Source organism: Leucoraja erinacea, chromosome 35, assembly GCF_028641065.1.
Source record: "Leucoraja erinacea ecotype New England chromosome 35, Leri_hhj_1, whole genome shotgun sequence".
NCBI lineage: Eukaryota > Metazoa > Chordata > Chondrichthyes > Rajiformes > Rajidae > Leucoraja > Leucoraja erinaceus.
Genome location: NC_073411.1, coordinates 15355532 through 15378776, shown reverse-complemented (window position 1 = coordinate 15378776; position 23245 = coordinate 15355532). Strand labels below are relative to the sequence as shown.

The window sequence follows — 23245 nt, the reverse complement described above, 5'->3', positions numbered from 1 at the left end:
GTTGTCAGCTTGCTGCTGTGCGTGTTGTCCCGTGTGCAGTGCGTGTTGTCCCGTGTGCAGTGCGTGTTGTCCCGTGTGCAGTGCGTGTTGTTCCGTGTGCTGTGAACCATGATGTTTCACTGTTTCACAGAAACAAGAAGCATTCTCCCTCGGCCGGCAGTGTTGTTCATCCCAACATAGAACCCTAGTGACCCCAGCAGGGTCCCACACAGTGACCCCGTGACCCCACACAGTGACCCCGTGACCCCCACACAGTGACCCCGTGACCCCACACAGTGACCCCGTGACCCCACACTGAGTGACCCCCACAAAGTGACCCCGTGACCCCCACACAGTGACCCCGTGACCCCCACACAGTGACCCCGTGACCCCCACACAGTGACCCCGTGACCCCCACACAGTGACCCCGTGACCCCACACTGACCCCGTGACCCCACACAGTGACCCCGTGACCCCACAGTGACCCCGTGACCCCACACTGACCCCACACTGACCCCACAAAGTGACCCCCCCACACAGTGACCCCATGACCCCCACAGTGACCCCGTGACCCCACACAGTGACCCCGTGACCCCACACAGTGACCCCGTGACCCCCACACAGTGACCCCGTGACCCCCACACCGTGACCCCGCGACCCCCACACAGTGACCACAGTGACCCCGCGACCCCCACACAGTGACCCCACAGTGACCTCGTGACCCCCACACAGTGACCCCGTGACCCCACAAAGTGACCCCGTGACCCCCACACAGTGACCCCGTGACCCCACACAGTGACCCCGTGACCCCCACACAGTGACCCCGTGACCCCCACACAGTGACCCCGTGACCCCCACACAGTGACCCCTCGTGACCCCCACACAGTGACCCCCCCCCACACAGTGACCCCGTGACCCCCACACAGTGACCCCCCCCGTGACCCCCACACAGTGACCCCACAGTGACCCTGTGATCCCCACACCGTGAACCCCACACAGTGACCCCGTGACCCCCACACAGTGACCCTGTGACCCCCACACAGTGACCCCGTGACCCTACGATGATCTCTATCTGTACGTCGTCACCCCCAGTGTGCCAGTCACTGTAGACATTGGGATGTGGATCGGGGTGCAGATGCCCGGTGAGTGGAGATGAAGCAACGGTGGAGGAAGCTAGACCCTACTGGCTCTGGCCGTACCACGCTTCGGGCAGTGGGGTGGGGTGAGGGGGGGCTCTGTGGCCCAGCGCCACGGGGGGGGGGGGGGTCCCGGCTGTTTGGCTGAACCACAATGCTTCTTCATTGCCATGTGTGTTGCTGCCTCTGCTTCTCACGTCGCCATCTTGTTCCATTCTTGTTCTCTTGTGTTTTTTCTTTTGTTTGCCTCGTGCTAAAGGAGTTCCACCTGACCCTGAGTACCTGTCATTGTAGTAAGTATATTGTTCGACCCCCCTCTCTCAACAGCCTCTCCCTGGAGTCCTAGTCCCCCCCCCCCCCCCCCCGCCCAGTCCCCACCCCCCCCCCCCCCCCCCCCCCCCTGCCCAGTCCCATTGCCCCTCCCCCCCCCCCACACCCTGCCCCTCCCTGTGGGACACGTCTATGGCAGCGCCATACAGGGGGCGCCACAGGTCGGAAACACTGCCTGGGCCTGCACTGAACTCCCCCCCCCCCCCCCCCCCCCCCCCCGACCAGTGTCGCACCATCACCAGTCCCCCTGCATGTGGGGCCCATTCATTTTCCGCAGAGTTCCCGCCCCGGTTACTGTCTCCCACCACACCGTCATCTCCAGCAAACGGTCGGCACCAGGGAAAGGTCATAGGGTGATAGGGTGATAGGGTCATAGGGTTATAGGGTCATAGAGTTATAGGGTCATAGGGTTATAGGGTTATATGGTAGAGGGAAGGGTTCACCCACCCAGAGGGGGAGGCAGGGCTCAGATTGTCGTCACATGTCCCCTAGCGTTAGAAACAAGGAACTGCAGGTGCTGACTAACATCAAAGATACACACAAAGTGCCGGAGTAACTCAGCGGCATCTTTGGAGAGAAAGGACAGGTGACGTTTTGAGTCTGAAGAAGGGTCCTGACCTGAAACGTCACCTATCCATGCTCTCCAGAGATGCTGCCTGACCCGCTGAGTTACTCCAGCATTTTGAGTCTGCCCTAGACTGTTCAGTAACACTGAGCTGTTGTGCTTTTCTCTTCCCTTCCTCAAGAACCCAATCCAGCTGAAGGTGTGAAGGAGGTGGCGGAGCGAGAGCTGGGGGCCAGGGAGGAGGAGGAGGAGGACCAGCCTGTGGAGGGAGTGAGGACCAACGTGGAGAACGGCACTGAACCACCCGTTAAACCAGCTAAGGACAAGACCGAGCCTCCAGCAAGTACCCCTCTCTCCCCCGATGGCTCTCCTTCCAAGTCTCCGTCCAAAAAGAAGAAGAAATTCCGAACCCCGTCCTTCTTGAAAAAGAGTAAAAAGAAAGAGAAAACGGAGTCGTGAAATGGGAATAGAAGGATATAAATGTAAACAAGGTGACTGAGCCGGGAGCCAAGCCACGTACCAGCTGTCACCATGGACAGTACCAATACTTGTCATGTTTGCACTAACCACAGTGAGCACCCACCCACACAGACAGACAGACAGCCTGATTCTCACTGCTCCACTGGTCTCAGGCATTTTACACCTGCATTATGTTCATGAGTCCCGCACCCTCCCGTTTTAAATTGGTTCCTGGTTTAGTTAGTTTCGGCGAACAGACGTGCAGCTCTGTGAGCGTCGGTGTCCACATGAACCATTCCAGGTGTGTGTGTGTGCGCGTGTGTGTGTGTACGTGTGTGTGCGCGTGTGTGTGTATGTGTGTGCGTGTATGTGTGTGCGCGTATTTGTGTGTATACGTGTGAGTGTGTGTGCCGCACAGCGGACCGGGCTAGGCGCTGGTTCGATGCCCTCAATGGCAGCAGTAGTGGGCACGGTGGGCCAGGCATGGAGCAGAGGGGAGCCACTGTATCACGTGTGTAATGTCTAATCTCTATGCTGAGCAGAGGGAGGGAGGGATGGAGGGGTATTCACCTTTAGCTGGTACTACAGAGGCTGACACACTGCCAGATCTCCATTGTAGGAAAGCCTCGTGTGTTGTTATTATTGTCACGTGTACCGAGGTACAGTAAAAAGCGGAAAGACTACGTGACTAAACGTTTAAGAAGGAACTGCAGATGCTGGAAAATCGAAGGTAGACAAAAATGCTGGAGAAACTCAGTGGGTGAGGCAGCATCTATGGACCGAAGGAAATAGGCAACGTTTCGGGCCGAAACCCTTCTTCAGACTCTGTCATGCCTGAAGAAGGGTCTCCACCCGAAACGTCACCTATCCATGTTCTCCCCAGATGCTGCCTGACCCGCTGAGTTACTCCAGCACTCTGTGAAACGTCACCTATCCATGTTCTCCACAGATGCTGCCTGACCCGCTGAGTTACTCCAGCACTCTCTGTCCAAAGTAGTGACCATTATAAATACTCGCCTGAGTGATCCCCCACTTGCTGAACAGGGGGACAGGGCAAGTTCAGGGTCAGTGTGCGTGGGAGAGTTAATAAAATATCAACTCACTCACATCACCAGTGTTCTATCTCCTGCCTTTTAGAATGTCTTACATTACAGAGTTTGTACGTTCCTCCTGTGACCACGTGGGTTTTCACCAAGTGCTCTGGTTTCCTCCCACACTCCAAAGTCGTGCAGGTTTATTGGTTAATTGGCTTCTGTAAACTGTCCCTAGTGTGTAGGATAGTGCTAGTGTATGGGGTGATCGCTGGCTGGCACAGACCCAATGGGCCAAAGGGCCTGTTTCCAAGTTGTGTCTCTAGTCTAAAGCAAACAACTATATGTGTACCCACACCTTGTTTCAAAATAATCACCGCTTGCTCCAATCCAACCTGAAGCTGAAACCCGTCATCTCATCACCACATTCCAGTCTCTCCTCACCTCTGCCTTGGGCTCTCCCATCCTTGATGAAGCGTCTGGGGGAGAGAGTCGTTGCCAGTGGCATGATGGCCCCATGGCACAGTGAGGGCAGGGGTGCGCTGGTGTGGGGGGGTTTGGGTCTGTATCCAATTGCTGCAGTGTCCATGTGTACTCAGTCTACTCTGTGCTACACCAGTCTACCCAGTCTACACCAGCCCAGTCTACCCCGTCTACACCAGTCTACATCGTTTACATGAGGGTCCATCTCATGCCAGATGGATCAAGCCCCTCCGCAAGGTAGTGGCTGGCAGTGGAAGGAAGTCTATCTGGGGTGCTGGCTGGTTTTATCGGAAATAAACTCCAGAGATGATGTTGTGATCAGAGTTTTGTGGGAGATTCTGATGCTCGGTTTCCACCACAAAGGTGACGACAGTGCTGGCGGTCAAGTGTTTTAGAATGTTGTGTGGATGTGGGGACAGGAATGTGCGTTCCTCCCTTGCTCGAGAGGAGCCATGCAGTGCCACATCTTGTGTTCACTCAGTGTGAAGTGGCTGAAAGCTGGAGAACCACAGCTGGGGATAGCCTGGCTCCTCGTGCTTCTTGAGTTTATAACCTGAGACCCACATTGTCCACACGCCCCCTCCACACACACGACCGTGGTCTAATCAGCTTTGTGGAGGAGTGCTGTCATCACCAATGCACTGCACAAATGGTTTTGCAATGACACTGAGGATTTTGACAGCTCTGCTCCATGGGACGGGTTGTGTGAGTTAGTCCCTCTCTGTGAATGGCAATTCCTAGATCCAGCCCTGGTTCAAACCTCCCTCTCTTGTCCGCTCTGACCCTTGCCTTGTACCTTAAAATGATTCCACAAGTTCCTTTCCAAAGCGACTGTTCCCCATATGAGTACAGAGGGAAGTCTGCCCGGATTATATCCAAATGCTTCTCATTATGTCTTAGATGAGCCTTTTCATGCTGGACACCTCCCATTCTACAGGGGAAAAAAAACAAATTTGAGATTAACACAAAATGAAAACCAAATATTAAAGACTAAGGTCATTGATGTTTCTGCCTTCGCTGTTTAATAAACCATTGATTCCCACTTCCACTGGTTGTGACCATAGCACTTAAACTGAAGGATATATTGTCCCAGGACTTAATGCATCCCTTGTGCTTGTGTCTGGAGTGTTGTCCGTGACAGTCTTTGCTGAGCGCCATAATCCAATGTGATGTACATGGCTTGATGTCGATATATACCAGATAAAGAAGTGTTGGTGCATTGCATTTGGTGCCTCACTGTGATCTGGCTACCTGTAAATACTCATCTGTCTCTGCTCGATGTGGGCCTGGGTCTTTGTATTCTGCAATCCGCACTGTAATTAAAATGAACCTTGAACTGCCGTGAACTATTGTGTCTCTGCGTCATAGTCTATCCATCGGCAAGATGAATGGGAATGCTAGACCTGGCCAATCCCTCTCTTAGTTCACTTTAGTTTCCTGTCACGTGCACCGAGGTACAGTGAAAATCTGTTGTTGCATGCTAACCAGTCAACGGAAAGACAATACAACTCTGGAGGGGGGTTGTCCTGGTTCCATCTGCGACATGTTCTGAATCTTGTGGGGTTGTGTAGGGCAAACATCATTGGGTGGGGGGGGGTTAAGCATTTGATGGGCTGTGATCTATTCCACCTGAATGAGCCTGAAACTAATATTTGTCTGGTCTTTCTTCCCCCCCCCCCCCTCCCTAGAAGATTCATCTGTTGATTAGAACGGCACGGTGGCACAGCTGGTAAAGCTTCTAACTCACACCAAGCTCCAGAAACCAAGTCCGATCATCATCCCGGGTGCTGTCTGTGTGGAGTCTACACGTTCTCCATATGATCATGTGGATTTCCTCTGGGTGCTCCGGTTTCATAGAGTCATGCAGCATGGAAACAGGCCCTTCGGCCCAACAACCATGCTGACCAAGATGCCCATCTAAGCCTATCCCATTTACCCGCGTTAGGCCCACATCTCTAAACCTTTCCTTTACTCCCACGTGTGAAAGACATGCGGGATGCTAGGTTAAGTGACTTCTGTATATTGCCCTGAATGCCTGTAGGAAGTGAATGAGAAATTGGGATAAAATTAAACCAGCGTGAACAGGTGATGCCTTTCCACTGTCAGTAAAATCGGTTAAACGGGATACGTTTCGTGTGGATTCTCGTTCTTCAATTAGCCTTCTCTTTATACCATCTTTATATAATATTTGGATCAGATTAAGGTTGTGGAAATTGGTCCCGATATTGGTCCCGTGCCTGTGTTTCTCGTTTGTACAGGTTACATCAATGGCTTAGACTTGTGACCCTCGGCCCACAAGCTCACAAGTTATAGCAGTAGAATTAGGCTATTTTGCCCATGGAGTCCACTCCACCATTCAATCATGGCTGATCTCTGCCTCTCATTTTCCTGCCTTCTCCCCATAACCCTCCACACCCATTCAAATCAAGAATTTGTTTATCTCTGCCTTAAAAATATCCACTGACTTGGCCTCCACAGCCCTATGTGGCAATAAATTCCACAGATTAACTACCCTCTGACTAAAGAAGTTCCTCCTCATCTCATTTCTAAAAGGAGCACTTTAATTCTGAGGCTATGACCTTTGGTCCAAGACTCTCCCACCAGTGGAAACATCACTCTATGTTTGCCTTTCATCACACATGGTACTGTAACACACACACGCACAATGTATTTCACACGGTGCCTATATTTAAGTGAAGATTTTATACAGTTGCAACAATACTGGCATCACTCTCTATTCCACCCCTCTGGTGAAATGGACCAATGTTTATTAACCATTAGACTCTGTCCAGATCCCACCCGGAGAGGGAATGCCGCCGAGCCCAGCCCTGCCTGGACAATGTAGGTGATGGCGGTGGATGTTGGACAAGGGCCCAGTAGAACCGGCCGCAGCCTTATGGTCAGCGACAGGAGGCGCCTCACTGGGAACAAGGGCCGGCAGATGCTGGTTTATAGACACAAAGAGCTGCAGTAACTCAGTGGGACAGGCAGCAGCATCTCTGGGTGAGACCCTTCTTCACACCTCACCTGGCGTCACCTGGCCTGGCTGGACCACTTCCTTCAGATTGGTCTTCCGGCCGCTGGGGGCGCTGTGGTCCTCCGGCCGCTGGGGCCGCTGTGGTCCTCCGGCCGCTTGGGGGGGGACGCTGTGGTCCTCCGGCCGCTGGGGGGGGGACGCTGTGGTCCTCCGGCCGCTGGGGGGGGGGGGGGGGGGGGTGGGGGCGCTGTGGTCCTCCGCCGGCCGCTGCCGCTGTGGGGACCTCCGGCCGCTGGGGGGGGGGGGGGGGCGCTGTGGTCCTCCGGCCGCTGGGGGGGGGGGCGCTGTGGTCCTCCGGCCGCTCCGGCCGGGGGGGGCTGTGGTCGCTGTGGTCCTCCGGCCGCTGGGGGGGGGCGCTATGGTCCTCCGCTGGCCGCTGTGGTCCTCCGGCCCGCTGGGGGGGGGGGGGGGGGGGTCCTCCGGCGCTGTCCGGCTGGGGGGGGGGCGCTGTGGCTCCGCCGGCCGCTGTGGTCCTCCGGCCGCTGGGGGGGGCGCTATGGTCCTCCGGCCGCTGGGGGGGGAGCTGTGTGGTCCTCCTGCCGCTGGGGGCGCTGTGGTCCTCCTCCTGCCGCTTGGGGGGGGGGGCGGTGGGGACGCTGTGGTCCTCCGCCGGCCGCTGTGGTCCTCCGGCCGCTGGGGGGGGGGGGGCCGGCCGCTGTGGTCCTCCGCCGGCCGCTGTGGTCCTCCGGCCGCTGGGGGGGGGGCGCTATGGTCCTCCGGCCGCTGGGGGGGGAGCTGTGGTCCTCCACCGGCCGCTGTGGTCCTCCGGCCGCTGGGGGGGGGGGGGGGGGGGGCGCTGTGGGGGGGGGGCTCCGGCCGCCGGGGGCGCTGTGGTCCTCCTGCGGCTTGGGGGGGGGGGGACGCTGTGGTCCTCCGCCGGCCGCTGTGGTCCTCCTCCGGCCGCTGGGGGGGGGCGCGTGGGGTCGCTATGGTCCTCCGGCCGCTGGGGGGGGGGCTGTGGGTCCTCCGCCGCTGCCGGCCGCTGTGGTCCTCCGGCCGCTGGGGGGGGGGGGCTGGGGGGGGCGCTGTGGTCCTCCGGCCGCTGGGGGGGGCCGCTGTGGTCCTCCGGGCCGCGGGGGGGGGGGGGGGGTGGTGCGCTGTGGTCCTCCTGCCGCTGGGGGGGGGGGGGGGGGGGGGCTGTGGTCCTCCGCCCGGCCGCTGTGGTCCTCCGCCGGCCGCTGGGGGGCGCTGCCGGCCGCTGTGGGCCGTTGATCACGGGTGGGCCCACCCCCGCCTGCCCGCCCGCCCCGCGCTTCTGGAAGTTTCTGACGCCGCTGTTCGGGGCGGCCATGGGGCGGAGTCGGAGCCGGTCCCCGCGGAGGGGTAAGTGCGGCCTTGCCGGCGGGGGGGAGGGGAGGGATCGTCACCCACCGCACGGTCCCCATAGCCCCCCCCCCCCCCCCCCCCCCTCATGGCCGCGGCCATTCATTCATTCACACGCGGCAACGACCCGGGCCCCACATTCCCGCTCCCCGTCTCCACGGCCCATTCACACACACAGTTAGATAATCACAGGGAATGGCGGTGCTGGCACGAAGGGCCGAGTGGCCTACTCCTGCACCTATTGTCTATGTTTCTATCCCCCGTATTCCTATCCCCCCCTCCCCCCCCCCCCCCCCCCCCTTCACCCCCCTGCCCCCTCTCTCTCCCCCTGCCCCCCCTCTCTCCCCCTGCCCCCCCTCTCCCCCGTATTCCTATCCCCCTGCCCCCTCTCTCCCCCTGCCCCCTATCACCCCCTCCCTGCCCCCTCTCTCTCCCCCTCCCCCCTCTCCCCCCTGCCCCCTCTCACCCTCTCCCCTCTGCCTCCCCCTCTCTCCCCTGCCCCCTATCACCCCCCCTCTGCCCCCTCTCACCCCCCTGCCCCCTCTCTCCCCCCCTGCCCCCCCTCTCTACCCCCCCTGCCCCTCTCTCTCCGCCTGCCCCCTCTCTCTCCCCCTGCCCCCCCATCTCTCCCCTGCCCCCCCTCTCTCTCTACCCCCTGCCCCCTCTCTCCATCCCTGCCCCCCTCTCTCTCCCCCCTGCCCCCCCTCTCTCCACCCCTGCCCCCCCTCTTTTTCCCCCTGCCCCCCCTCTCTCCCCCTGCGAGTTCGCTATTCTGACTGCACATGCCCAGGTCAAAGGTCACTATACATAAACATTGCTCGAAAACTGAAGCAGCGGACCTTCATTTCTTCCTTTTTTTCCCAGCTTTGATTCTTCTAGGTAAGAAAATACTGCTTTCAAACTATGAAATAGTAGTATTTATTGTTCCTTTGATAAAAGCTAAGATTATTATTATTTTTTATTGCTTTATTATGTTTTGGTGAGTGAGCGAGGTCGTGCTCGTCAGTGGTTGGTGTTGGGCTCAGGTCTGTCGAGTTAATGTTGGGCAGCCCTCGCACAGGGACGAGACACCCGGGAGGGGACGGGGAATGCCCAGCAGCAACTCAACAGACCCGGCCTAACACCAACCAACGGACGAGCACGATCTCACTCACTCACCAAAGCATAAAACAATAATATAATCTTAGCTTTTAACAAAGGAACAACAAATACAACTATTTCATAGTTTGAAAGCAGTATTTTCTTACCTGGAAGAATCAAAGCTGGAAGAAATGAAGGTCTGTGGCATTCTCTGCCTCAGTGGGTGGTGGAGGCCGGTTCTCTGTATGCTTTCAAGAGAGAGCTAGATAGGGCTCTTAAAAATAGCGGAGTCAGGGGATATGGGGAGAAGGCAGGAACAGGGTACTGATTGGGGATGATCAGCCGTGATCAGATTGCGGTGCTGGCTCGAAGGGCTGGATGGCTTACTCCTGCACCTATTGTCTATTATCACTTTCACTGCTTTCCAACAATGTTTATGCATAGTGACCTTTGACCTGGGCATGCGGAAGCAGTCGGAATACCGAACTCGCTTATTCCACGGGGTAGATTACAGCCTAACGGTATCAACATTGAATTCACCAATTTTTTGTAATTAACAACCCCTCTTCTGGATTTGTACCCATTTCCCCTTGTCACCTTCTGTACCCTTTGCCCTTTTCCTTCCTCTGGCTTCACAATTCACACCTACTTTTTGTCTTTTCACCTCTACCCCTTGTCCAAGACCGTAAGAATTATGAACAAGAACAGACCAAGCAGCCACCTGAGCCTGCTCTGCCATTCAGGAGGATTGCCGTTGGTAACAATCCTCAAGCTGACTTTCCTGTCCTACTCCGTAATTCTTGATTCTCTTGCTGATTATCAATCTCAGTCTTAAATATACGCAAGGTCTCTACAGTCACAGCAAGGAGTTTGAAAACTCTTAGGGAGGAGAGAAAGTCTTACTTGTTTTTCTCCTAAATGGCCATCTCTTTATCTGAGACAGTGCCCTCTGGTGCTGGATTTTTCCACAAGAGGAAACATTTCATTTCTAAACCTCTAAGAATTATGTATGCAACGACCTGAAGGCTGCAACAACCAGGTTCAGGAATAGCTACTTCCCCACAGCCATCAGGCTACTAAACCTGGCTCGGACAAAACTCTGATTATTAATAACCCATTATTTGTTATTTGCACTTTATCAGTTTATTTATTAATGTGTGTATATATTTATATTATGGTATATGGACACACTGATCTGTTTTGTAGTAAATGCCTACTATGTTCTGTGTGCTGAAGCAAAGCAAGAATTTCATTGTCCTATCAGGGACACATGACAATAAACTCACTTGAACTTGAACTATAAAGATTGCCCCTCATACTTCTAGAGACAGAATAGCTCAGACACGTGCACTGTGATGCCTTATCTACTCCCAAAATCCCATGGAATAGCATTGACCCGTATCCCTCTACAGCTTTCCTATCCAAGTAGCTGTCTAAAAGCCTTTTAAATGTGGTAATTGTATTTGCCCCCACAACTCCTCTGGCAGATCGTGCAATATAAGTGATAATAAACATCTTTCACATCTGTTAAATTTCTCTCCTTAAACTCATACTCTCCAGTTTTAAGCTCCCCTGCTAGGAGCTCATCAGATAGACACGAAATACAGAAGTAACTCAGCGGGACAGGCAGCATCTAGGAATGGTTGAAGTTTTGGGTCCAGACCCTTCTTCAGCCGTCTGAAAAAGGGTTTTGACCCGAAACATCACCCATTCCTTCTCTCCAGGATTGCTGCCTGTCCCGCTGAGTTTTGTGTCTCTTCTGTTTAAACTAGCATCTTCGGTTTAAACTAGCATCTGCAGTTTCTTCCTACACAGTAGCTCATAAGAGCCCCTCATAATTTAATAAACCTCCACAAGGTCACTCTTCAGCCTGCTATGTTCCAGTGATAATAAACTCAATCTCTTCTTATAATTGTAGCCCTCCTTTCCAGGCAACATCCAGGCATTCATTGAAACAAATAAGCAAATACAACAGAAATTTGTTGAAGATCCAGTTCAATAAGTGGCATACTATTTAGAGTGTGATTACTGCACAGTAGTGGTGAAGCAGTTTGTATGTGTGGTTTGGGAACACATTGTGAGGTCAGCACGACCCCCTTAAGGCATTTTAATTAACATCTTCCATCTGCTCCACAATTTATCAACAAGTTACTGCTAGGTTTATGCCATTGACCTCGTTGATTCTGGCTTATAATGGAGTCCGGCCGACATTCACTGATTTTTACCAACTTTCTATTTGGTTATGTAGGCATCATTAAGGCAAGGGAATCCACCATTTTATTCAGTTAGCATCTTAGTTTGGTAATATTTATGGATATATATCATTTTTTATCTCTGAATGCAGAGCGCCGTCGGTCAAGATCGACATCCAGAGAAAGAGAAAGAGCCAGGAGGCGTGAGCGATCCAGGTCACGAGAGAGAGATAGAGAGCGCAGGAGGAGTCGTTCTAGATCACCTCACAGAAGACGATCAAGGTCTGTTTTGAACTTGATACGACATTTATTACATTTTATGTTTTTTGCAAAAGATTCGAAATTTTTTTATTTAAAAAAAAATGTTTTATTCTTTATTTCGAACAGAATAAAAGAATAAAAAGCAAGTGTGAAACAGCATACAAAAAACAAAACAAGAATATTTATAAAGTGTCATAAACAATATCTATAAATAAATGAAATGGTATGTGTCCGAAAAGGAGCAGGAAGAAGCCAAAGCTTATTCCCACCCCTTATTCAACTGCTTATAATTATCTTATACAAATTTAGCAGCTATAAGCACACCAAATCATTTACATTTATACACTAATCAAATATTTATAAAGCCATACAAAAAAGAGAGAAAAAAGAAAAAACCCTCATATACTATACAGTATCTTAGTCATATATACAACCCATATACAACATTGTTACAGCACATGTTATATGGTTATAAAATCGCTGAGTAATTATATTTTTCTGCTTTCTGATGGGACGATCAAGGTCTCCACGACGACCAAGGTCAAGTTCAACATCTCCTTCAAGACAGAAAGATCAGGAGGTGAAAGAACATGAGATCTCAGGTAAGTGATGGGTCAGCCCCTGATCATCTCTGCTTCATCAGCCCAGGTACAATCTGCAATTAAATTGTGTCTTGAACAGTTAGAGATTTACTCATTCCAACTGATTAGCCCAAGCGGTGATGAACAAACTGCAGATTCTTTTTGCGAGCAAATTGAATATTCTGGAAAAGGAACTGGGAGATAGGTTTTTTTTTAATTGATAGCATCGACAGTGATGTTGGAACTATGGGAACACTTGTACTGCTAATACCAATCACCGCTTATGTGAGGAAAACAAACTATTAAATAATAATAATTTTGGAGATATTCACCTAGTTGGCAGTGCAGTGGAGAGTAAAATAGTTAATGTTTCAGATTGAGGGTTTTGCTCCAGGCAGACTTGAGTGTTTTCAGAAAGAGAGTTTTCATTTTAAAGTGATTGGTGGACTAAAAACCCATTGCATTTTGCCTGTAATCTCTTTCCAAAGGTGAAAATGCAAACTTTACAATTATTAGCAAGACTTTTAATGAAAGTGCCGAGGTCCTGTCTTTTAGTCACAATGAGTGGGAAGGTTCTTGTCTGTGCTGATGTAATTGAAGCAAAATCTGCCAAGCTGGCTTATGTAACATGTTCATCTTGGGGTGCAGGTGAGGATGATGGGTGAGGATAGGAATGGATTGCGTTTTGGCATCTAGGCTTAATGATAAGGTTAAGCCTTTCTATCATGACCATCTTAATGAGATGCTGAAAAATTACCATGACCAATGGAATTTCCCCCCACCCCCCAGCAAGAGACCAGTGATTTTTAGCAGAAGATAGAAATGCAGAGAAACAGGTGAGAAACAAGACTGCAGAGTAGCTGACCTGTATTAAGTTGGTAAAATGGAAACACCTGGTCTTTAATAGTAATGGATAACTGACTAGAGAATGCTTTGGGCGCCCACGGGGCCGAGGCACTGCTTTCCTGGCCAGACTACCGGGATGCCCCTGCCGACCCGAGATTTGCCGAATCTGCTGAAAATGCAGTAGGGCAGACATGCACGCCATCTGACATCAGCCTCTGAGAGGAGTCGAATGGTACTGGAATGGTACCTAGGCCACCAGGATGGGTGCTGAGATACTGGCCCGCAAAGACTGCCTCAGAAGTCGGCTATGAAACGGACCTGCTGGCTCTGGCTGGCCCGGAATTCCAGAGCCCCGGCCACATGGAGCATATTCAACCAAGTGTTCGGCCGCGGAAGTCCTAATGAGTTTAAGATCAACTGACTTACTCGGCTAGACATAGATCACAAGACCTACACCAACCCCAAACCAATTAGGAGCAGACGAGGGCATTCGATCCAATTTGTGATCCCAGCTACAAAGACAGATGTGTACAGCAATTCGTTCTTCCCACGCACAATTAAAGCATGGAATAATCTCCACCAAACTATAGTTACCCAACCAGATGCAACTAAATTTAAAGTAGCACTTTCTTCCAAATAACCCCTTCTGGCTTAATCCCTCCCTTCACCACCTCCAGTTTAAATTCCAGTTGGAATATTTTGGAGGACCAAGTAACCAAGAAGAACCAAGAACCACAATTTTGGGGAAACTTCTGGCATAATTTCAAGTGTGCTCTCGTAATTTGGTCCGGATTAAAGGAGGTACCGGACCACTGGTTGCCGGAAAATTGGTGGTGGAGCTGCTGTTGATTTTTGAGTCCTGTTCACTTACAGACTTCTCTCCAAGTAGCTGCTCTCTCTCTACTTTGCCAAGTCCTTTCTTGCATTGCAATCCTAATTCAGGTTGTTAATTTCCAGTCCATCTGTCCTCTAGAATAACCTTAACACTTGCAAAATAATACATGTATTGGTTAGATGTAACCGATAAATTTTAAATTACTTACACAAATATATGTTTATATTTAGAAGCAGACATGGAGGGTAAAACAGAAGAAGAGATTGAAATGTTAAAAGTGATGGGATTTGGTGCTTTTGATACTTCAAAGGTAAGTGCGGATAGTTAAAAGTAATTCATTTTTGGACAAAAATATGTTTAGCTTGGATTATGTCTGTTTAAAAGGAAATGAGTTGAAGTAGTTGGATGCCATCTGGATCAGGTCTTGATGAACAAGGCACTACCATTACAAAGTCACTTCACTGACAAATATAGTTACATTCCCAGATATTTTAAAATAAACTGATATTGAATCACGAACAAGAACTTGGCAAATTAACATAAGCAAAATGACAATAATGAACAAAAACTAATCTGACAGAACCAGGAGCATTTGACTTCCACTGCAGGGTCTGGCAGGAAGGTGGTGACAACATTACAGTTCCTGGTTGTGCAGTTCTCTCAGTTGGAAAAACATCCCTTCAAATTGGCAAAGTATCCATATTATGAAAAGTAAGAGGAACAAATTCAACACAATGCCTATTATCAGGACATTAATGGGTACAGTGTTCCTGAGCAATGATATAATAGTGGGGAATGTTGATGAATCTTATTTATATTGACATGTGGAGTTTGATAAATACTTGCTGTAAGAGACAACTCGCCATAATTGAAGCTTGTAGAATTGAAGTCAAATGAATGGGCTGGATATGAAATTGCCTACACTTCAGGACACAGAAGAGCCACCACACATCTCTTTGCTTTGTCTGTTGAGTCTGAAGAAGGGTTTCGGCCCGAAACGTTGCCTATTTCCTTCGCTCCATAGATGCTGCTGCACCCGCTGAGTTTCTCCAGCTTTTTTGTGTAACCTTCGATTCTCCAGCATCTGCAGTTCCCTCTTAAACTCTTTGCTTTGTCTGTTGTGGTGCACTGCACAGGCATGGAATCAGAACATTCTGGCTAGCTAGGTTCAGATAAGCAGTGATTCTTTATGGAGGCTCCAGCTAGCATGCAGCTTGATCCAGTTAAAATACCCAACCAATTGCAGTACAGAGTTAGCAAATTAATGATGTGTGTACATTTTTAAGCCACTACAGGATAGTGTTGAACCACAGTGAAGACATGATGTTCTGAACCCTCTTCTGTTAATAGTATTTATATTTAACACTTCAGAACATGCCAAAATAAATGGTGCTTCTTGAAAGTAATTTCCATTTGGTTGATTTTGTTTTGTTTGCCATGGATTTTATGGATTCATGTGGCTAATAAAAAAATGTTGGCCTTCCAGAGGTTTAACAATTGAACTGGTAAATTAATTTGAGTTGAATGCTGCTGCATACTAAAATTTGAGCTTAATAATTATGTTTAGCTGTAGAGATTTTCCAACAACGATTGCATTCCAAACTACGTATTCACAGTAAAAGCACTTTAAGACACCATTGAGAATGTGACAGTAACTAGATTGCATTCCCTTAAACTAATCGCTATTCACAATCCTAAAAATTGCACTTGAGATAAGACACCTGGTGCCTCATTGAGAATGTGTTCACAGTAACTAGATCTGCATTGCTAATTAAAAAATGCATGTTCTCAGAAATGGAAGTTAATATCAGGTACCCTTAGCAGTCGCTGTAATAAGAATTCTTAGCTTTCGAATCTGTTCAATGTTCAATGTTCACAAACTTCTTGGGTGGGGAATTCTAAAAACTCACTTTAAGTAAAATTACTTATTTTGATCTCTGAATGAAATAACCAAACTCTACCTTGAGAGTGTGCACCATTTTTCTCATGGTTTTCCAGCCTGAGGAAGCAGCATCTATCCTTTCAAAATGTTAAATTGCACATGAATAGCTCATTGCTACAAAACCCAGTGAGTCGAGGCCCCACCTTTCTCAGTGTGTTCTAATGGCACAGCTCCCACACCCCAGGAATCATTCCAGCACAGATCCACGTGGACCAACACCCGAGACAGTTATAGTGTTGGTTACAAAAACACAACTCTAAACTGTACACCATATGTCTTCACCAAAGCTCTGTGTAATTACAGTAAAACTGCCTGTTTGTAGTCCATTCCTCTAGAAATAAACACAATTTGTCTTCCTATTGACCTGCATGAATATGACTTTACCTACATTTCCTGAATGATTAATATATACATGCTGGTTGGTACATGTTGATAATACCAATATGTCCTAGTGACAAACCTTTTGTGTTTATTTTCCCATATTTCTATATTGCCATTCTCCAATCCTCTATGTATTGTCCAACAGTAGATGATTTTAGTTATGTAAACTAATTGTGTCAAGATATTCCATTGTTTCTTTTCTGATTCTCTGCTCTGTGTCATACTTTAGCTCTATCATGGTAGTCTTCTTGGTCAGGAATACTGCATCAAGATTAGAGGATTATGTGATTAATAAATTGGCAATGTTCAGTGACCAACGGTGGGCTTGATCTAAATATATTTGGACACAGGATAGTTTTCTCATAAATTAAACGTAAATACATAATGCTGTTGTGTTCAGACCTATTTGAGTAGTAGGTTTACACTATAAAGTAGGAATTTACAGCATGGAGGTTTGTACTGATTCACTTGGATGCAATCTGATATGAGGGAAGACAAGTTAGCTGCTTTGATTGGAACAGAGGAAATGTTTAAGGGATTGTGCTTAAGGGATTTTCAAATAATACTGCTTAGGCAGCAGCTAAAACATTTTCAGAGGTACAGAAGAAGCCAGGAAAGGATTAGTTGCTTTCTCATTTATTCATTTTTCTGGGTGCAGACATTGCTGGCATTCCAACATTTATTGGCCATGAAAATGTGGTGGTCCTTCTGGTGAAGTTGCTCCCCCAAGCTGTCAGGTTGGAAATTCTGGAAATTAAACCCAGTGACAATGCGTTGTGATATATTTACAAGTCGGGGTAGTGTGTAACTAGTAATGGAATCTTTGGGTGGTGATGTTACCATTGCTCTGCCAGTTGGTGGAAGAGATTGTGGGTTTTAGAAGTACTGTTTCACAGGTCAACTTGAGTAACTAGTGCAGTCAGTAGACTACACACTGCTCTCTGAGTGCATTGAATGGTGGAGGAAATACATGTTTAGAATGATGTATGGGCTTCTAAACAAGCAGGTTGCTTTGTCTTGGATGGCATGAAACTTCTTGAGTGTTGACTTGGTGCCTTTTGGAAGAGGTAAGGATTAGGATGTTAGGAGAGGAGTCATTGCAAGATACCAAGCTTCTGACGCCCTTGTGACTAGTATTTATGTTGCTGGTGCAGATGAAATAAAAGATTGGTTAGCAAAATTAATGATACAATAGCATGTTTAGAAACATTGAAAATAGGTGCAGGAGTAGGCCATTCGGTCCTTGTCTGCAGGCATCATATATCTACCATTATGTAACGTACAATTTCTATGAATGGAATTCCCCGTTTGTCATGCAGCTGGCAGTCACTAGTATTGCTCGGGTAAACGTGCAATACACCCCGAAATGAAGCATGTGACATGGAATCCAATCTCCACAAAAAAATCTCCTTTTCTTACAATTAAACTACAGACTTGCATGTTTTTGGGATGTGGGAGGAAACAGGAGCACTCGGAGGAAGCCTGCACACTATTGTTCATTTTTCCTTTCTTCAAACCAGCTGTACTGCTCCAGTGGTCCGTGACAGCAAAACACTAAAGTACAAACTGGAAATGCTGGAAAGACTCAGCAGGTAAGGCAGCATCTGTGGAATGAGAATGTTTCAAGTCAAAGAACATTCATCAGATTTCTAGCATCTGCAGCCGTATGATTTCCAATTACCGTGAGGTGCTATTTTGGAACAGGTTGAGTTGGAATTGAATCTGTTGGATCTTGCTCAGTGTAATGCATTCTATTTACAATCAATGTTTGCAAGCTCGTCTGATTTGTATTCTGAATTTTGTTTTGCAGGGAAAGAAAATGGATGGTTCTGTTAATGCTTATGCTGTTAATGTACAGCAGAAAAGGAAATATCGGTGAGTATGCAGAACCTTTAATTTAATTTAGAGATACAGCATGGAAATGGGCCCTTCATCCCACTGAGTCCATGCCGACCATCGATCATCCCTTCACACACTAGTTCTGCGTTACCCCAGTTTCTCATCCACTCCTTACACACGAGGGGCAATTTTTACAGAGGACAATTAAACTACAGACTTGCATGTTTTTGGGATATGGGAGGAAACAGGAACACTCGGAGGAAGCCCGCACAATGACAGGGAGAACATACAAGAGAGTCAAGAGTATTTTATTGTCAGAGATAGACACAAAATCTTTGGCGTAAACCAGCCAGCATTTTGTGTCTATCTTCGATTAAAATCAGCCAGCATCTTGCGTCTATCTTCGGTTTAAACCAGCATCTGTAGTTTCTTCCTACGTATTTCATTTGTTACATAGGTCCTAGACTGAACAATTAGATTCTTACTTGTGGCTACACAACAGAATATTTAAACATAGTACTCTGTAAACAATATAATAAATGATGATTTCCAATTTCTGATGATTACATAACAGCATATCATTCCAAGTGATGAGGGTTTGCAACTTGGAGGGGATTCTGCAGCCGGTGGTATTCACAATGGTCCCGCTGCACGTGTCCTTGGTGGTGGTTCTTGGAATTTGTAATGCTGTCAGAGTATCCAGGATACGTAGCTGCAGACAGCACCTATGAAGATAGGTGACGTTTCTGTTTGGGACCTTTAGACCAAAATCACCTTAATGTTCTTCTATCCATGTTCTCCAGAGATGCTGCCTGACCTGCGGAGTTACTCCAGCAAAGATAGACACAGAATGCTGGAGTAACTCAGTGGGACAGGCAGCATCTCAGGATAGAAGGAATGGGTGACGTTTCAGGTCGAGACCCTTCTGCAGACTGAGTCAGGGGAGAGGGAGACACAGAGGTAAGGAAGTGTAAGGTGTGACAAGGAAAATGTAGACCAAGGAAATTGTAGAATAGATAATTGTTAGCTAGGAGAGGATGACAATGAAGGATACAGAGAAAACATTTAATCAGGGGGACAGTCAGTCTGTTACTCCAGCACTTTGTCTTTTTTGTAAATCAACATCTGCATTTCCGAGTAACTGCAGCTGCATTCCGCTGCAACTTTTGGTTACCCTGTACGCACCCTTTCTGCTGTATCCTCAAGAACCTAAATTGGTCAAATATAATTTATTTTTATAAAAGCGCATTAACCCATTTGACTAACAATTTTCCAAATGTCTCGCTTAAATGATTCTAGCATTTTTCAAGTGACAGATATTGCCTTTAATTCCTCCTTTCTGTCACCCTCCATTCTGCAACAACTACATTACATTTGCAGTTTTCCAATCCAATGTCTTACAGGTCTTGGTGGTAAAGGTTGTGATTTTGGGTGGTGCTGTTAGAATAGTCTGAAATAGAGTGCTTTTCTGTAAATGGTACTCACTGCAGCCACTGTGCACTGATGGGAGAGACATTAACGTGTTGATGCCAACCAACTTGGATGCTTTCACCTTAATGACATCAACCTTGCATTGTGCAGACAAGTGGAGAGTATTCTATCACACTGCTTACTGGTGCTTTGTAGACGATGGAATGGCTTAGGGCTATCAGAATATGAGTCACGCTGCAGATTATCTTGGACACTATAGAGATCTTATTTCTAATATTGTTACATATAGGAAATTTATTATGTCAAATTTATTGTGAGTAATATACGATTCAAATATTGCTGAGTTGAACTTGCAATCAGATGAGCCACTATGGTCATGAATGGTGGTAAAGAATCAAGAGGTCAAATGGCTTATCCTGCTCCTGATTCCTAATTAAATGCTCTTCATTTCTTTACGGCACAATTTAGAAAGTAAATTCTAAACTGCATAAAAAGTCATTATAGCTTTAAAGAATTAAGAATTTCTTCTTGCTGTGAATAGGCTACAATAGACATCCTTATTTTGAAATAGTGCCATCTAGTTCTAGATTTTCCCGCAAGAGGGAATGTCTTCACTAACTAGATCCCTCAACTACTTTGAGCTACTGGTGCATCTTATGTAGTGGCCAGTGGTAAACAAGCTCCAGTGGAAACCTTCATTGTGTAAATTAGAAAAGTTGTCCTCGTGGTATTGATGTCTTGTCAGAGGTTAACGTGTCTCTGAGACCCTATATTTGCTTCCTATCTTAGTCACTATTGAGTATTATTAATTAACCATGACATTGTGCAAGCAAATGTGTTCATTAAAACCTTTTTATTCAGCTGGAAGTGATCTTCTGGAAAGAAAGCATCACGGAACATATCCAGGCATGAGGTCCAGATACATAACAAACTTAACAATTTGAAATACTATAATGTCATTATTATTATAATGCATGTAAATACAAATTGCCACTGTTATTTCAAATAGAGTAATTTCCATTAGAATTTGTTTGCAATAGTCACTTTTAATAAATTTCTTTCTCACACAGACAGTACATGAACAGAAAGGGTGGATTTAACAGACCTCTGGATTTCATTGCATAACCTATTTTCGGCCTGGACTGCCTGATGATGACATGTGAAGTTATTAACACAGTAGTCACAACAGCAGTTATCCTTCATCATATGCTATAATTCCTAAGCATAATATATTTTTGCACATCAGTGTAAAGCACTAGTTGTAGGCACGGTTTTCACACGTCAGTTCAATTTTGACAAGATTCTCCAAATTCATTTTCTATAGAAATCAGAACTGTTCATTTATAGTCTACAACTTCAGCATTGATCTGTTTGTCCTTGAACTGTACTTTTTATTTCAGATTTTCGACATCATGTTTTTTATTATTATAATATTGAAGTTATGAAAGCTTCCACCTTAAAACAAAAATAATCTTGTTCAGAATATTTTCATTATTATTAGTGAACATCCAATTTAGACTAAACAAATGTAAATTGTGAACACGTAAAACACTGACTAATGGGTTTGTAGGTATCGTCACATTAATATCTACTGCTAACTGCGTTCCACTTCTGCATTACCGGATAAAAGATTCCTTTTGCCGACTATTTCATTGGTTTGTATCAATAACGAGCATCTTGCAAATTGAGTTAAATGTACAGGGGTTTGTTACAAATGCAGATGCCAGACATAGCCTTCAGTTTAACTGACACATTTTTGACATCTCAGTGACCCATTATGTATGTATGTATTCCACGTTTTACTTATCAAAAATCCCTATTTGTGACATAGTAGATGATGGTATCAAGCAAAGCACAACTAAAATAGAAACCAATAGCTTTGATAACTAAATAAAATTCAGTGCTTGCACTAAGGTGTGTTGTGTGTAGATGTTGGTGCAATTCAATTTTTGAGGTATTTACCATTCATTAGTTTCCCTGTTTTTCCTGGTGAATATAAATTCTGTCCCTCAGAACCTTCAGCAACTTTCCTACCATTCGATCTTGGACACTATAAACAGTATAAAAGGTTTCAACCTATCCTCACAGTCTTCTTTTCACAGGAGAAGCCCGTCTCAAACAGGGAATCTATTATGAATTGCTAGCCTCTGCTGCTGAAAATGTGAAATGCTCATAGCTTGAATGAGAGACAACCGAACAAACTTCTTATCAGCGGTAGACAAAAATGCTGGAGAAACTCAGCGGGTGAGGCAGCATCTATGGAGCGAAGGAAATAGGTGACTATTTGTTGATGGGTTGCCTATTTCCTTCGCTCCATAGATGCTGCCTCACCCACTGAGTTTCTCCAGCATTTTTGTCTACCTATTTTCCAGCATCTACAGTTCCTTCTTAAAAACTTCTTATCAGCAGTTGTTTCAGTACAAATCAGATACTTGCAGGATAGACAAGGGGCATTTGGCCTCTTGTGTTTGGGGGCGGGCGGAGATGTTAGAGCTGGTGTTGTACGGTTACTGTGGCTAGATGGGAATGCAGAGCTGAGGTTACAATTACAATATTACTGAGTGGTCTTCTGATTGGTATGTTTCTAGGCTGACTTTTGAAACAGCCATTCACAACCCTATACGTTCCTCATTCTTGTGTGACTGCCCTCATCCCCTTTATTGCATAAACAATTGCTTTTGATCATGAGAAAATCATGACATTAATAGTAAAAAATAAAAGGCAGGGGAATGGATTGTGCCAATAGATGGCAGATTAAATTTAACGATACATTGAAGTTGGAAGAATGAGAAAAAGCAGTGTAAACAAAAGCATATTCTCAAAGGAAGCTAACTGTGGATATGTGTGCATAATTCTAGATGGTGGCTAGGCATAATAAGCAAGTGATAACAAATTTATTGCAGGGTCCTGGGCTTCACAGAGTCCAAGAGCAAGAAAGTCATTTGGGTTGTGTATAAAATACTGGGTTCAACCACAACTGGAACTCTACTCATAATTTGGAGAAGTTCCAAAGCCTTTCCAGAGTTTGTAGAGGAGATTTATCAAAATCGTTTCAGCGATGAGTGACTATGGACGGAATGGGGAAGCTGGCGTTGTGCTCTTGTTACAGGGAAGATTGTGAGGGAATCGATTCAAGAGGATTGTTTAAAACGATGACAGTTATGGACAACCACAGAGCGATTCCTTCCCCTTTGTCAGAGGCGTTCAAACGTTGAGTACAAATTGAAGGTGATTGACAAAAGCAACACAAAGGAAATTATTTTACACAGCGAGTGGTTAAGGACTTGAATGCACTGCCAGGATCGGTTGTGGAGGTAGATTGTAGTATTCCAAAGGGAGCTGACAAGTAATTAGTAGAGCTGCAGAAAGAGGATAAGGGAGTGTGACTAGCTGCAGAGGAGTATATACTAGATGGACATGCCTCCTTTGCCGTAACCATTTTCGCAAGAAGCAGCAGTAGGCCAACCAATCCTTCAAGCCTGCTGTTCCTTTGGTCGGTTTGGATCTTGCTGAT

At 47.1% G+C, this 23245-nt stretch overlaps 2 protein-coding genes across 6 annotated transcripts in view; both read left to right on the top strand.

Moving 5' to 3' along the window:
* Positions 1 to 5329, top strand: part of add2 (adducin 2 (beta)) — a 34001-nt gene extending 28672 nt beyond the window's left edge. For 3 of the 5 annotated variants that reach the window (XM_055662478.1, XM_055662480.1, XM_055662477.1), the window contains one exon: positions 2192 to 5329. In XM_055662478.1, the coding sequence (XP_055518453.1) occupies positions 2192 to 2469 (278 nt within the window). In that variant the 3' untranslated portion in view covers positions 2470 to 5329. Of the gene's footprint in view, positions 1 to 1374; positions 1409 to 2191 lie in introns of all 5 variants that reach the window. The other 2 variants (XM_055662482.1, XM_055662481.1) reach the window with 1 other exon arrangement.
* A 2903-nt stretch (positions 5330 to 8232) lies between these two features.
* snrnp27 (small nuclear ribonucleoprotein 27 (U4/U6.U5)) lies at positions 8233 to 21641 on the top strand. The gene is made up of 6 exons (XM_055662488.1): positions 8233 to 8343; positions 11768 to 11897; positions 12399 to 12478; positions 14369 to 14448; positions 18272 to 18336; positions 20802 to 21641. The coding sequence occupies exons 1-6, from the start codon at positions 8310 to 8312 to the stop codon at positions 20854 to 20856; spliced, it is 444 nt and encodes a 147-aa protein (XP_055518463.1). The 5' UTR covers positions 8233 to 8309; the 3' UTR covers positions 20857 to 21641.
* Positions 21642 to 23245: the final 1604 nt, after the last annotated feature.

What these genes read in the sequence shown, in the direction of transcription:
- snrnp27 (XM_055662488.1), top strand. Translation starts at nt 8,310, where the DNA reads ATGGGGCGGAGTCGGAGCCGGTCCCCGCGGAGGG. An exon ending in GAAAGAACATGAGATCTCAG is followed by an intron (nt 12,479 to 14,368) that starts GTAAGTGATGGG and finishes GTTTATATTTAG; the next exon opens with AAGCAGACATGGAGGGTAAA. An exon ending in CAGCAGAAAAGGAAATATCG is followed by an intron (nt 18,337 to 20,801) that starts GTGAGTATGCAG and finishes TTTCTCACACAG; the next exon opens with ACAGTACATGAACAGAAAGG.